At 38.4% G+C, this 16,093-nt stretch overlaps 1 protein-coding gene across 2 annotated transcripts in view; it reads right to left on the minus strand.

Moving 5' to 3' along the window:
• AGO2 (argonaute RISC catalytic component 2) overlaps positions 1–16,093 on the minus strand; it is a 70,314-nt gene that overhangs the window by 38,275 nt on the left and 15,946 nt on the right. For both annotated transcript variants that reach the window (XM_069780131.1, XM_069780132.1), the window contains exons 2-4: positions 10,775–10,970; positions 7,323–7,443; positions 1,185–1,366 (exon numbers count right to left, since the gene is read on the minus strand). In XM_069780131.1, the coding sequence (XP_069636232.1) occupies positions 1,185–1,366; positions 7,323–7,443; positions 10,775–10,970 (499 nt within the window). The remainder of the gene's footprint in view (positions 1–1,184; positions 1,367–7,322; positions 7,444–10,774; positions 10,971–16,093) is intronic.

The raw sequence follows: 16,093 nt of genomic DNA on the forward strand, positions 1-16,093 counted from the left end.
GCTAGTTACAGTAAGAAACAAGCTACTACTCATGTTTGTTTAAATTTATTTTCAGTATACTCCTTACTATACCTACTAATTCAAACAAAAAGCATTAATAACTTTTTTTGTACTCTATTAAAAATTCAGCTACGCTTCAGTAAGAAAATAATTTTAAAACTCTGTTATTAAAACAACAACAATGTAATAATCTCTCCCTTTACTTGTGCATAGCTGCCTCTGAAATCCATGGAAATTTTGCATGGGTAAACAACTGATCTAACATATTTTTGATGCCTCTCATCTTGGTAATTCAGTACTGCACACTTAATATCAAACTAATCAAAACCAGCGCCAATATGCTTCTCTGAACAAAGATGTATGACTAACTAGTCTGGGCTGTTTTCTATGTTGCAAAACCTGACTAAAGTGATTTTTTTTTTTTTTTTTTTAAATCCTTAATGTGAGGATAAAGTCAATGTAATATAAGGCCATTTAAAGATATTTACATAAATTTAACTTATTTTCTCTGTTTAGCCCTTCAAAATAGGAAAGTTCAGCCCTATTAGGCTTTGTTCTTTACTTTCCAATTAAATCTAATTTGAACAGTGGTCTTAAGCGACTTGTTTCATGGCAGCAGAATTAAACCCAGTATCTCTTGGGTTTGACTGCAAATGCTATAGATCCCACTTGCTTGGAAAAAACCCCAAATAATTTTCAAGCTTTTCTTTTCTATAAAAATAGCCATACTGGGTGACATCAATATCCCCCTAGCACAGTAACCTTTGTACAAAATTGGCAACAAACATCTGCCCAAGGACACATAGGAACAGGGTAACAAGTTTTAAAACCACCCTTAAACATCTACCAACCTCCAACTACTTTCCATTCAGGGAGGACTTCCTTCTCTGAGGCCTACAGAGAAACGGGGTACGAGTGAGATGGCAGGGCACCCCCGACCTGAGAGCACACAAACATGGAGTGAGTCTGAAGACCAGTGGGGAAAGGGACTTGTGTCCAGGCTGGAGGCTCCTAATTCCACCGGATGAGCAGAAAAGCACCGTGTTGCCTCTTGCCTGAGTATGCCATCTGCCAGCTAGCTATTATTTTGGTTGAGCTATGAAAGCACATCCTACCCAAAAAGCCACTGAAGCGATTCAGATAACAATGCAACCTCCTAAACAACGTCAAGGTCTTCCCCTCACCTCATGGAAGGCAAGTGCCTCATCACTACATCCAGTGCCTGGATGGTTTCAAACGGGACACTTGGCAGCCGACCAGAAAGAGCATCATGTAAAGCCTGCAAACTCACACAGGACATCCACTTTATAGCCACCTTAAATATTCTGTCCTTTCCTTCTCCTGGCAGCGTGACCTCCAGCTCCACCTGCAACAATGCCAAACAACAAACCAAGATGATTCTTTCCATTTAAAGGGGAAATTGGAAGGGGCTTGGAAGGGACGATGGATTCCTCTGAACAGCGCTATAAAGCATGGGAGGAGACAAAAAGCAATGATGAAGAAACAACATATATTAGGTACAGCCTCTTTTTACAGCTAGATCTTTCCAAAGGTGTATTTCAGAAAGCTGGTGTGCTTCCCAACTGGCACCTATCTCCCTCTTGGAGGCAACATTATAATTTGAAAGTGCTTGCGTAGAACTGGGAGGTCTCAGTGAAGATCCGATAACCTGATTTTGGATACCCAACACATACTAATGTATCACCGCTCATGTCAGCTCCTGCATGCCTAAAATAAAACAAGGTCTGTCACTACCTGCCAAGATTCATGAATTTCTGGTATTCGCTCTCTAGAGCACCGGAGTGCTCTGTATACTATTACTGTAGACATAGTTCAAATGAGAGAAAATAAAATCCACAAGGAGCTTTCAAAAAGAAAAAAAAAAAAAAAAACACACACCACCTCCACCCCCCAAAACAAAAAAAAACCCACAAAACCCACCAGCCCAAACCCCTCTGATTTTATACCAAAGAAAGAATAAATGATGACCCCCAAGTACTAGGGATACTATCAGGCAGGAAACAGGGGCACATTATGCCCTACGTTGAATTTTTTTCTCTAAGAAACTCTGGCGAACTACATTATGGTAAATTACTTTAGCCGATTACTTCTAATTACATGTGATGCTGATCTCTCCTCTTTACTAAAACAAAGAAAGCCTGAGCACTGAAGTTCATAAACCAACTAAAATTAAGGCTTGTCTGAAATGATTAGCAGTTCTGGGAGTGACTACAAGAAATAACAAGATCAGAGTATCCTTTGTGCTGGATATAAACAAAAGCATTGCATTTTCCTGCCCTAGGGAGCTTACAATTTAAATATAAAAGACATCCACTTAAAAGACAAACTGTAATTAGTGGGCCAGCAAAAATAATACATGGGTAATGGTGAGCTAATATATGCAATCATCTGGTCTTTTGCGATAGTTAGCTTCTTCAGTCAAAAAAAAGGAAGGAAAGATAAAACACAAATAATAAGCCTTACTGTACCCCCCAAAAATGACAATTTATAGTAGGCAGTCAAAATTAGTATTACAGCCACATCCCTCCTCTAGTACAAACATCATTCACCAGGAGACTCGAGCAAAGGAAGGAGCTGTATGGCTGTGGGAAGGCAACAGGAACTGGAGTCTGGTAATTGTGGGGTCGCTGGTCTGAATCTGGCCTGTAAGATTAACTCTACTGAAAAGCTGTGCAAATAAAGGTACAGGTTTTCAGCTGACACAGCTTGAAAGCCTTCTATGAAGACTTTTTTTCCACTACACCATCAAAAAGTCTTCAACTTGCATCTCATTTACAGCAGATGGAAGATGTCTGTTGCACCTGAGTAGCATTTTCCTTTAAACTTCTCTCCTCCTCCAAATCAAGTTTCATAATTTCTATTATTCCTGATACTGTTAATAAGCAACTGATCTGATTATTAACAACTTTGGTACCCTTAATTAAAAAAAAAAAAATCATTTTATTTTTTCCCCCCTCCTGGTTTCAATTCACAAACCTCCTTCGCCATGATGGAATGGAAAAAGATAAGTAACAGGACTACCTGTGTTGCAGTATCTGTGTCCCTGGTGGAAATAAAAGACCGAGGATTGAAGAATTTCTATTCCAGTTGCTAGACTGCAAATACCGATTAAGTTTAGCATAGCTGTGATGGTGAATTCATACTGCTGAATTTGGCCCAAACAGTTTTTGCTGCTGGGTCTAACTCCACTTCAAAACAGTTGAATTAAGAGTCACTGCTCAAATAAATAAGGTTTAAATCTAACTTTCCAGGTTTTCTTCCTTTAATATCTCACCTGAACTACATGCTGTGAAGAGTTTATGTTTAAAAAAAAAAAATAAAGATACATTAGGACCAAAAAATATGTCCTTAATCCACATCCACAAGATCCCATATACTCTTAGGCACTGCTAATCAGAATTTAATCGCTCAGTACTATTTTATTTATCCCACTCTATATTTTTAAGGGCAAATGAACACGCTCATGTTTGAGAGAGTAAGCAAAATATGGAAAGTTTCAAGACAAAGTAGTTTTAAATAGGAATTTTACCATGTACTTTACTATTAAGAATAAACTCTAAAGCCAAATTTAATGTTTGATTTACTACAGTTTTACCAGGTGTAATCTATATCCAAAGAAAAAATTTACTACTCAGCCACTAACCTACTATCTGCTAGACACATTGCTAAATTGCAAAACAGCAGACATAATTTTGTAGCTTAAGGAATTAAGTGAAAGGGAAGTTACTGTAGGGACGTTAAAAATCATTAAGCCTGTGGAAAAATTTGATAACCATTCTTAAAAAGAATAGCTCTTGTAGCTTATGTAGTCTGATCAACTCAAACAAGTCAGCATATCACTGTTTAACAATAATAAAAATTAAGCTTGACCATATGTTTCTGTGGAATTCTTAGTACTCCTTCTCTATAAAATATACGTAACGCTATGTGATTATTTTGTCATGTTTTGAGAACACAATATACCTTTTCTCTATTAATCTAAGAGCTTTTCCTTCCCAGGGATTCAGAGGAAAACAGATGCACAGTTTCCAATCAAATACCCAGGTGCCTATCTCCCATGAACTTGTTTGGAAATCTCAAACTATGGATGTAAGAAAGAGGTCTGCTTCTATCATGTACAGAGTCATTACCAGTACTTCAGATAGACAAAGTCAAGAGGAGTAAGGTTGTGGTCATAGGCAGGATTAACACTTTCCTTCTGAAAAAAGAGAACAGCAGTAGGATTTTTGTATCAAACTGCAGCTTGGTTCACTCTTAATTACTGTTTTTCTAATGAAAGACTGCTTAAGATGTATGTTAACATACATCAGTTGTTCTTGAATCTTGCTAGGTAAGAAAACTTTCAAGTTCAGTTAAAATTTAACTCTAGCTCTTAAAGGTACAAGGACATTTTAGGGCAATAACACAGTAATGCAGCAGTTGAGTACAAAGCCACAGTCAGAGGTGACCTGGGCTTTCTCTTAGAACCTACGAGGAAAGAGGAGACTATTAATCTTCATACCTTGACAGTGTCCTATACATTTCTTTCTGCTCAATGTGTACAAGTAAAAACTAAGAAATTTTCTGTTAATATTTACATATTGCATGTTTGTTCCAAAAGGCCTAAAGAAATGAAGGAAGGAAAGAGTGAAAACAAGGTACAATAAGGAAGGAATGAAAATAGGTATGATAACCATGAAGGCCAAGCAGAAAAGTATTTATATAATAGAAGAAGTTATAAAAGAAGCAAGGTTGTCAGCAAGGACACAAAAAAACCCCAAACCCCAGAACAACCACCACCACCAAGAGATGAGGACAGAGTGCATTAATTAAGTTAAAGAGCAACAGGAGGGGGGGATAAAAATGTTGGCAATTTGGTTTCAGCCTTCTGTTTAGCATCAGTTCTTCCACTACCGATGCACACTGCAAGTAAATCAAGGTCTTCTCCCACTTAGATTAAGGTTCATCTATTAATCACTGTATGTTCATGAATCTTTTCAATATGATCCTAAATGTAATCAGATGTGCAGTAAACTTGCTACATTTGTTATGTACAGAACAGCCAAAGAAAACCCCAAAGAAACCTAATCTAATTATGCTGGAGGAAAGTCCTAATACCTACAAGCTTTAAACTGGTTTAAACCACGCTTAAACTAATTTAGCGCCATGTAAAAGTTTCCTTCATTAAGTTAAATTTCCCCTCGTCTGATTTAAACCAGCTGAAGATTTATCTCTATTAGCTCTTTCCTCCAAGGTAATAACATTAATATATGTACGGCAGAACAACTGACAAAGTCCTATATCCCATGGGAAATAGGGAAAAATGTGTGTATTAAAAGCGAGCTTAAATGTGAGCCACAGATGAAACTATCTGAACCATCTTGTGCCAACCTCCACTAAAAAGTTTCCTTAGTGACCACCTTTTGCAAATGATAGTCACTCTCGCTAGATAGTTCTGTCCCACCCAAAATGGTTAACATCATTAATGTCAGCCTTCTCCCAGCTGTACACGACAACATTCATTTACGTGGACACAAAGGAATTGGGGCATCAAAAGCATTTCCTGCTGACACACTGTCACTAGACTTCATTTTTACCATGTATGATTTAGTATATGTGGGCTTTAAAATCCAAAGCATGAAGAATCAAGTCCTATTTGGTCAGCAGGCATTCAGACACAGAAGGAACAGGAGGAGGAGGTCATCTCATCCAGTTCCCAATGAGAGTAGGGTCAACTTGCATCTCACAAAGTCTCATTAGATCCAAGGATTAATGTGATCCCAGTTTGTTTATCTTCCAAAGATAAACAATTTTTCATTTACCTTTACCTACTAAATGTAGAACTTCATACTTGTCATAAAATATTGTCAGTCATCCACAAGTTAGAAAGTTTTATAGTTATAAGGTAACTCTGCATGCATTCAGAGAAATTGTTTAAACCCCTAGGAGACACTCATCAAGTATTATTCCACCTTTGGCAAATACTTTGCAATCTTTTTTGTCAAATCTGTAGGAACTGGAATACTGTATGTGAAAGCAATTAAAAAAATCAAATCTCTAATACTTTTAATGATTCCTTTATAGTTTTCCCAGATGTTACCTTATTAGTTAATGAAAAATAATTAAGACTGAGTAGAGACTGAGCTTTACTGCATGACATTCACTTAAATACATTTGGGGGAGATAAAAATTACACATATGAGATTAAGAGCTTGATTCAGGTAGAACTATTAACTATGCCAAGCACTGCACAAGCATACAATACGAGACAGCAAAGGACAGCATGAACTATTTTATAGCACACTGCTACTGAATTTCAGAAGACTTGAGCTCTCTTCCCAGTTTTATAACAACCAAGTTTCCACATTTCTCTGTATTTCCCTTTCCCCCTTACATTTTACTTTTGTGCACTTAGGTTGTAGTCAACTTCTATGGGACACAACATTCTTCACCTGCACCCACAGCAAAAGGTTAAAATGGCCTCTGGGAACTACCGTAGTACAAACAAGTAGTAAGAATGACTGTATCCTCAAGTGTTCCATCTAAATAAAAAAAGCCACAGAAAATTCAATCTGATATTAGACCACAGATGTGTAGGCTAAATTATTTTATAGGGTTTGTGTGTTAGCATGTTCCAGCACAGTCCCTTCTACTTCACCAGTCAATGAGCACAGATATGGGTACTCTTTGCAGCTACAACCAGAGTGACCAAAGAGGTCACCACCCCACATACAGAGCCAGCAAACAGAACATGCGAGTCCTCTTCAATTGCCCGAGGGCTAAGCTAGCAGGTCTTAACCTGTGCAGTTTAAGTTAATTTGGCTCTCATGTCGTAAAGGATTAGGGAAGAGGTTCCATACAGGCAATGGAGGGATGGAGGAGTTTCTTTCAGCTAGTGGATAGCAAGAATCAGCTTACAGTGGGCTTTGATGAGATTAACGAGCTGACACAACAGCTTGCTGCTGCCCAGAGGGGTGCTTCCACTCCCCTCTCCCAAACTCAACTGTGCTTGCACTTTCTCCCTAGTGCCAGTACGGAGCTTGTCCACTGTCTTGGGCAGTTGATCCAGCTCACCAAACCAGCAGAAACCACGCAAGTGGGGAGAAAGAGAGGGAGGAAAAGAGGGATATAGAAAGGGGAGCAAGCATTTTGAGGGCAACAAGCTCACGCTTCTGTCCTGGCAAACCACACGCTGAGCAAAGTGGCAACAGAAGGAGAAATCTATTCCAGAAATATAAAATCAGTTTCTATCAGTTATCAAAAAGGCTCTGCAAATATTACATTAAAATCTCCAATTAGAAACTTCTCTATTTAAAACTTACTTTATCTCTCCCAATGGGAAGTGGCATGGCTGTATAAAGGTTTTTTCTTCCATCAAACACCGGTTTGCGATCCCCAAAAATCTGGGTTTTAAAGTGCTGAACCATATGCTCCACTATTTCTCTGAAAGTACAAAAAGATTACGTTAATTCAACTTTTTACTTTTAAGTAGCAGATGAACTCTAATGCTAATATCTATGAATAGAGGCACTAGGCAAATGAAAGGTTTGTCCACTGTCGGGTATTAAAGGCAAGATTTGTTTGACTGATCTGAATTAAAACAACCTTTTCACAGACTAAACTGTTTTCTTAAAGCAGCTATTTTTAGCTTTTTCAGATTGAAACTTTCCTTCCTCTTTTCTGTGATGTACTGAAAGTGGTAAAGCGAAAGCTCATTTTGAGCTTGAGAGAGCATGAGAGGTGCTTGGTATTCCCTGGGGGCTTCTGCTCCCCTGTCCTACAGCCCTTTCTGCAGATGACCTTGGGCCAAAAGCTCAGCAACCTGAGAAGCTTTCAAAAAAACAAACAAACAAAATCATTATCCAAGCCTACAGCCTTAGTGTAAGGACAATAGTTCTGTGATGACAGTGATATCCAAACTTTTTGCATCGCACTGAAAAAGAGTACTTTTAAATGTAATTTTTTCATGTATGCAACAAAACTGGGATCCATCCAACAAACCTGGGTATACACATTCACTGGAACCTGTACATATTAAAAATACATATTCATTTAATTAAGCATAGCTGGAATTAGGTTGCACATTTGTATGAATGAGGTAACCACTCACAAAGCTCTTGTCAAACCACAGTGTTTACACACTGGTCATGCAAAGCAGTTCACCAGCTGATGAGAGGTCTGTTGGAATAACAACACCCTTTGATGCCAAAGGTCTTTGGTCCAAATGTCCCAAAGAGACATCCTTCAGGCTATCTGTATCACAAGGCTGTAAAATCCAAAATCCATCAGCAGTCTGCAATACACTGCCTACAAGATCCTTAACATACAGCTTGGGGCTAAAGGGCATTAAGAAGTTAAACTGACACAGAAAGGAAACCACAGCATACTCTTTCTTCAGCATTATTGTCAACTAGCAGCTCGGAGAGGCTTGACTTGGAAAGGCAATTAACCCAGCATATGGTTAGATATTATAATGATGCAAAAAGCTGAGATGAAACTCTGAATTCATTCAAGAAAAGAATGAAGACTGGTTTAATTGAGTTTCTTTGCTGTGTGACAAGGCTTTAAGACAAGATGTGCCCATTGAAAGAAACTTGCCTGACCTCCTGAGAAGTATGAATAAAACTTGACCCCGTAATTTCTGCCTCAGGTCTGCAATGTCTGACTAAACAAGTACATAATTTGGAGGGTGGGAGGAAGGAGGTATTTTTCAACTTTGAGTTAAAGATTGAACAATGGAAAACCCATTCTTTTACTGACCAAGTTCTTCCGATTGTGAGCTACTTTATATAAAAATGAACACTTCCACTTGAGGTTTTCAAGCTTCAAACCACAGTTAGCAATGGTATTTCTCAGCTGTGGGTGGAGATATCTTAATGAAAAGTAAGTTATTTTCTCCATGTGAGGTTAAAAGAAGAGTTATCTACCAATTCACTAATTTCAGCCCTTTGGGACTACTATTCTACCAAGATCATGCAAGCACATCTAGAACTCAGGGCCAACAACTGCAACCGAAGTTCATCTTGAACCTTGTACGAGTCCTAGCTGTCCTTGTGAATTAAACCGAGGGCATCCACAGTGCAGAGCCAAACTCACATTGCCCACTCTGCCTATTTAACTATCCAAATAGATCTGGCCTTCCTGCAACATGCGAAGAATTGTAGCCAGACTGTACCGATTTGGCACAGCAGCACATCATCTCAGCTCTGTGTTTTCCAGTCCTGCTCCAGCTCATGTCTCGTCAGTGTGGAACTTGCATATACACTGTATGCATCCCTGCAGTGGCTCTGCAGGGTCACAGTCCAAGCTATAGCAAGTCCTAGAATAAAACTGCAGAACACAGCTGAGACAGATGAGGGAGTAGCGTAAATGAAAATAAAATCTCCCTCTACCCTTTCTAGAGGTTACAACATATAAAGTAATGATAAAAACTATTTACTGTAAATATACATCTGAATTATATGACCAAAATACTAGAAATGTGTAAGCCAGCTGAAAAAGCTATCATTTAGAATTGGACTACACGTGCATCCTGCATAATCCTATATACATATATATAAGCACACACAAAAATATAGGTATACATGTAGGACTGAAAGGTCACAGCTCACAAAAACCCAGGTGCAGGTGACTGCATGTACATCTACAGGGTAACACATGCACGGATAAGCACTCAAAAGAAGTAGAACACACACTTCATTAAGTGAAAATTAAATTTAACTCTCGACTAGCTTAAAAGTTAAATTTATAATAGATTACCACAGGAAAAAAATGGGACAGCAAAGCATAGAGATGCTGCTTTATGAAAATGCTATCATTACCAACTCTTTAGTCTAACAATGGATAATGCACTCCAGTTTATTAATTCACATTAAGAAAACTTTGGCTTTTGGGTGGCTTTTTGACTCCACACTTTGTTCATGCTCATGACTACATATTCCACCCATGTGACCTTTTTTAACAAGGAAAGGTTTTACTCTTGAATATATAAACATGCCATTCCAATCCTCTACAGTCGAGATGTAGGTAGTTATGAAGATGACACTTGTGGTTTCCAGTTAGTGCCAAGTCTTGTTCTCAAGTTTCACTTCTGGCAACACCACTCTTTTTCAAGTCAATGAGGTTGCCACACTGTGACTAATAAGGCACATATGCAAAATGCAAGACCTAATTGCTTGTTTCCTTGGCCAACCGATCCATGTTTTCACCTTGCAATCTGTTTCAGGAGCATATCTTTCCCTTATATAGCATCGACTGATGAGGGATAATTTCTTACCCAATTTAGTCCCTCCACAATCCTCTCACAGCAGCACAAACAAATGGGTTTTGCCTCCCCTTGTCAGTAGGGGAAGGTGGGAAAACAAGCTGGTAACACCAACTCCCTGTTGAAGGGCTTGTCAGCCAATTGCACTCCAATATTTAATCAAGCAATACTAAGAATCATATTTATCAAGTTGGCTTATACTGACCTAGCTCCACTAGAGTCAATACAATTTATCTGTCACCAGTGGCTTTAATCACCAGCATCTTAAGATGCTGACAAGTTCAATCAAAATAAGGGATGATTAGCACTGAAATCTTGGATTGGTACAGAAAGGCTTGGAGAAAAAAAATGCCTTTTCATGGATATGCAAAGTTGGAAGCCATCAGTACAAACAATGACTAAAGAGAGACACATCCTCCAACCCTCAGTGAAGACAGGCACATGGCTCCAGCATTTTCAAAGGAAAACAAGACTGTAAATAAATTGAGGAAAAGCAAAGCACAGTATTACCTGTTAACTCTTCTGGGGCATTTTTCTGGCTTTATATCCAATTCGTAATGGTAGATATCTATTTTAGGAATGTCCATTTCAAAGAAGTTGGCCTGCAGTTTGATTGTTCTCCCAGAAGTGCCAAAATCTGGTCGAGGAGGAGGTTTAAAGGCATATCCCTGTATTGGTGGTGGCAATGGCGGAGGAGGTGCAAGCACTGAAAAAAGAGAAAGCACAAATTAGCCATCAGCTGTAACAAATTGACAGTTAAACAAATTTACAGGCTATTTCACCAATAAAGCACAGCACATTTAAACTGGTAACTCTTTTTAAACAATCCAAAAACTGAAAAAAACCCCCACCCTATCAGGAGCCCATGAATTTTGATTGTCTTCTTCCCACGCTGGTTCACCATTTGCTGTATTTCCTAGCCCTGATTACTGAACAAAGTCTTCAAATGAGTTGCATTTTCCTATACTACAAGTCAGCTGGGTTGGAATTTGAGCAGCCAAGCAGGCACTGCTGGGAAAGTGAGAACCAGATCTTTGCTGCAGGGAAGAACCTCAATTTCAAAACAGACACTGAAGCGAATCACCTAACCACATTTATTTAAGCAAACACCTATAAAATGGAGTTTCTATCACTTAAACCACCTTTGAGATCACATTTGTATGAGCTGCATGCATCTAAAGCAAATACAATACAGGCATTTCAGCTATATACATTTTGCTCTAATGACCATACCGCACAGCTTGCCAAAGAGGGAAATACAGCACAGGAGCTGTTCCTACACGTTGCACCTCTCTGGAAAAACACTATGTATTAGAATTAAACCATACCCTACTGGTTCCTCTAAACAGAAAGCAAACAGAGCAAATAGTCTACTGCTGCTGTACCGTATTCTTGAGCTCAAATGCCAACCGTAGATCAGACAACATGAAGCAGAAGCATAATAGCTGCTTGCGGTTGTTTCAACCTAGGAAACTCCATTAAAAATTCAGAGAAGTGCATAAGGTACCAACTTGAGTATTCAAAACTCCTGCAGCATCAGTACTCATGTTTTCCGTGGTCTAGAGAATAACAACTTGCAGCAAAATCTTCACATGTGAAATAACCCAGGAGGCTTCTCATTACTTATCTAAGAATCCAGGTGTGGTTTCCTGGGATTATCAAATTCAGTCCTCTGCTAGCACCAGAAACAATACACATCCCTTCACTAGCAGATCAGTCACCACTTTTCCACCCTCACTTTCCCTACTGGAAAGCTGTTCCAGAACTGTGATGCTCTAATGCTCAAAAACATCCTTCCATTTTTATTTATTCATTGTCAGGTTATACTCACTGACCTTCAGATTAAGTAGTCCTTATTGCATTTTTAGATTTAAACCAAGTTCTCATTTAATTCTTAATTTTAGGCTATACTACATCTGTTATTCTCTTCTGATAAACCAGGCTTCATTCTCATCCTTGCAGTCATTTTTCAAGCTAATGCATTTTCACCTCACCTTTCCTGAACAAGACCAAGTGTTATTCCACACGAGGGCCCATCAGGGTCCAGCAGAACCACACTGATGCTTTCATCTCTCAATTGGAAACATTGGGTTAATGAGCCCTAAACTGCATTTGCCTGTTGTACCACTGTCTTATACAGCAGCTCTCAGCCACCCAGTGACCAGTCAGTACTTGCGTGCCTCAGTTGTTTATGACTGATCATCTCCCAGTTCACTGTTAACTCCACACCACATGATCTTTAATGTATCTATTTTTTTAACCCATATCCATTACCCTGCTGCCTTCTGTATGATGCTCAGGACCTCCTTTTTCTGACAATGCCTCCTACACTCTACGACAAAGTTTCATGTACTTATTCCTAACATGCATGCAAAGATCGTTAGTGAAATAATAAACAAGACCATTCACACCGTTAGTAGCATCCTTTCCCCGCTTTACCCTTCAACGCTCCCCATGGGCAGTTTCCAACTCATCAGTATCTCCTTATTTTTACCATTCTACTAGCCCGACTTCCAGCACCCATTTCCCCACATACCAGATATTTCATCAGAATCCATGTAGTTTGGTTTGACTTTGAGAACATGATAGGGGTTATGTTAGTTGTTTTATGTTATTTATTTATTTTTTTTAAATCTTGGGTTCTCATTTGTTTTATGTTTGGGAAGCTTGTTTCAGATCTTCTCTTGCAAACATATTGAGGCATACACCCTCTTGATGTCATGTTACAGAACTTCAATTTGCCTTTTTTTTCCTCCCTTTTACAAACATTGCCATTAAAGTCTGTGATTCTCCAACACTAACTTGATCAATATGTTAAAGACACTTGTTGCTAAAGACTTGCATTTCCATGACCTAAAACTTCAGGGTTTTGTAATAAAAGATTATTCTCTCTCCTTAATTTAAGTACACCAACTCCTTCAGTTTTGCTTTCAGTGGAAATATAGCAATTCTCATTTGAATATTATTCTTATTTATCCATCTTGCCCTTGCAGTGTCAACACCTGTACTGAGAAATGAAGCAAAGTATCTTCTTAGTTTTCACGCAATAGCTCTAGACTCTTATCTATAACCCAGTCCTCACCACAAGCAACCCATCTGCCTCTGCATCTGACCTTTCCTATTTAAATCCCTGAAGGCAAGTTGAAATACTTAGCTGACTCCAATTCTGCTCAACCTTTGGCATTTTTTTTTTTTTTTTTATTTTAAATTTCTGCACATCTTGACTTCAAAGGCATGGATTTGCCATCTTTTCCCCTACACTTACGGGACCTCTGCTTACTTCAAATATTTTTTCTGAACATGATTAACTCACTCCGGTGGCCCCCGCAGTCACCATATCATCTTGCTTGGTATGACAAATTCCAAGTTTCTGTGTCATTAAGTGGAAAGAACCGTCTACTGTGGATATGAAAACTAACAAAGTTATTTATAGCATTACCACTACAACTGGAAAGTAACGTAAAAATACTCCCACAAATATTTATACTTGCAATATGACAAAGGTTTCTATTATCCACCTCTAAATCAGATCAGGAGGATGTGCACCAAGCGTCTACCTCTGCTCCACCAGAATATTGTTTACCATCATTTTCCCGAAGAAATCTGGCTCCCACCTATGATTTCAGCCATTGTGTTGCTTAATGCTTTACAGCTCATCACTGTACATATTTTGATTTCCATCTTTCTGTAACAGAACGTTCCCATTTGAAAACCATGTCCTAGCCATTAACATTATTTTATTATTTTTTTTTTCTGTCCTTGCATGATCCCCAGAGCACCACCCATTCGAAAATATTTTCATTTTCTGCCCAGGCTCCTGGCATTTGTATTTTAACATTTCCGTTTCTTGTTATCCACACTCTGCATTCTAGCTGCATTATATATTGCCTTACTACTATTACCTGGTCAACTATTATCTCATCAATATTAAGTATCTCCCTTCTCTTTGCTGTCTATTTTTATGCCTTCTAACATTTCTGTATGTACTGCCACATCCTAATTCCCCTGCCCTTCCTTCTTCTGTGCCAGATTTAGTACATCACGACGAGTTTTCAGAAATTAAAAAAAAACAAAAACAAAAAAACTTACAAGATTTGGAAGTACAAAGGCTAGCATCATTGAGGGTGGAACCCCTCTACAAGCTATTTATGCTGCAAAATTAAGTAATTTTGTAATTAAGTAACACATCCTCCTCCCGCTGTATTAAAATGGCATCATTTATTACTTCACACAGGAGCGTAACAAATCCATATCTATAAGCGTTCAGGGATCAACACAACCACACGTTGCTCAACAACATTGTTACCTTCCTCCACTGGAGTTTTAGTGACAAACAGTAAATAAAAGTGAAGGCATATATTCAGTTTGGAGAATAACATGAAATGCTGAGAGAAGTACAGACTCCTGGGGAAAGATGTGATCACAGTTTTACAACCTGCATGTCTGATGGAGGAAAAAAAATAACCAAGCTGTGCAGAAAGCAGGACTACTACCACCCTGTATTTTCATTTTAAACATACTTTTCAATTATTCTTTTACGATCAAATAAAAGAAATTTTAAAAAAGGAAGCTATTTCTGGCTCAGCTCCCTAGGCAAACTTATTTAGGGCAGGGTGTTGCTTCAAGGAGATAAGTACTGTTTATTAAACAGCAGCACTGACCCGATAAGCAGTCAACCTATATTTTTGCTGCATAAAACAGATACATACGCATTAACTATAGAACTGAGGGATGTAAATTGAACTTCAAGGGAGAAAAACTAAATATTACAACCATTGATCTGAATTCACTTTTTGGACTACTGCCTCAAATTAAGAGTGCAAAATCAAACTATCTTGCGTGAAATCTATTGCAGCAACCAGCTGTGCAGAGTGACAAAATACTGAATTTAGTGAGGATAAGAAAGGATAGAGGCTTACTACTCTTTTCTATCAAAGAAAAAACCATGAGCCTCAAACGTAAAAGATAATTGCTACATTCAAAGTGATTCAGCTGCCCCAACTCCTTGTTGAAGCACTCCTGACTAATTCCCATCACTCGCTCACTTTTAAATGTGACAAAAGCCGTATAAATACAAGAATGCTTCTTAGCACAAAGGTTCCTAGTAAGAAGGCTTTGCAGCGCGATGAGGTGTGTTACAGAGGATATTGCTGGACAGTGGAGCTTGAGGTGACACCCTGCTCAAGGAAACCTGCCAAAATTAATAATACCCCAACACACGTTATTTGCTCCATTCCTGGTTTTCAGAGACTCCTTCATGAACACAGATGATGGTTTTGGAGAGACAGTATTTCAAAGCATTGGAAAATCTACATGCATACCTGGATTTTACTTTTAAAGTGCTGTCAGGGGAAGAATGAATTAGAAGAAAGATGAAAGACTAATAAGACGGAGCACCCGTGTGATAAATATCAGAAGCTCTTCACTCATTTGCTAGATGGTAATATGAATAATGAGAACGTTTCAGCCTTGATATGATGATTGAGACCATCAAGAGCCCCATTTTAAAGGTGTGAATTAAGGTAAGCTAGGTATTGAATAATGAGGTGCCAGTATACTGTCTTTAGGCTTATTTTTATCATGAAAAAAAACAGACTTCCTATTATAATTCATCCAATTTACATAAACTAAATGTTCATAGTTATCAATCATAAGAACTGTAATTTCTACCAAAAAAAAGGAATCTGGAAAAAGACAGATAGTAGAAAAATAACCATCTTGTGGCAGTTTGCTGAAATAAAATTAATAATCAAGCACAATTACTCTGTCAAAAGACAGTGGCAGGGAAAAGGTAGTGGTAGAGGAACTCTGCACAATCACAGAAATGCT

The sequence above is a fragment of the Haliaeetus albicilla genome, chromosome 3, assembly GCF_947461875.1.
Source record: "Haliaeetus albicilla chromosome 3, bHalAlb1.1, whole genome shotgun sequence".
Classification (NCBI taxonomy): Eukaryota; Metazoa; Chordata; class Aves; order Accipitriformes; family Accipitridae; genus Haliaeetus; species Haliaeetus albicilla.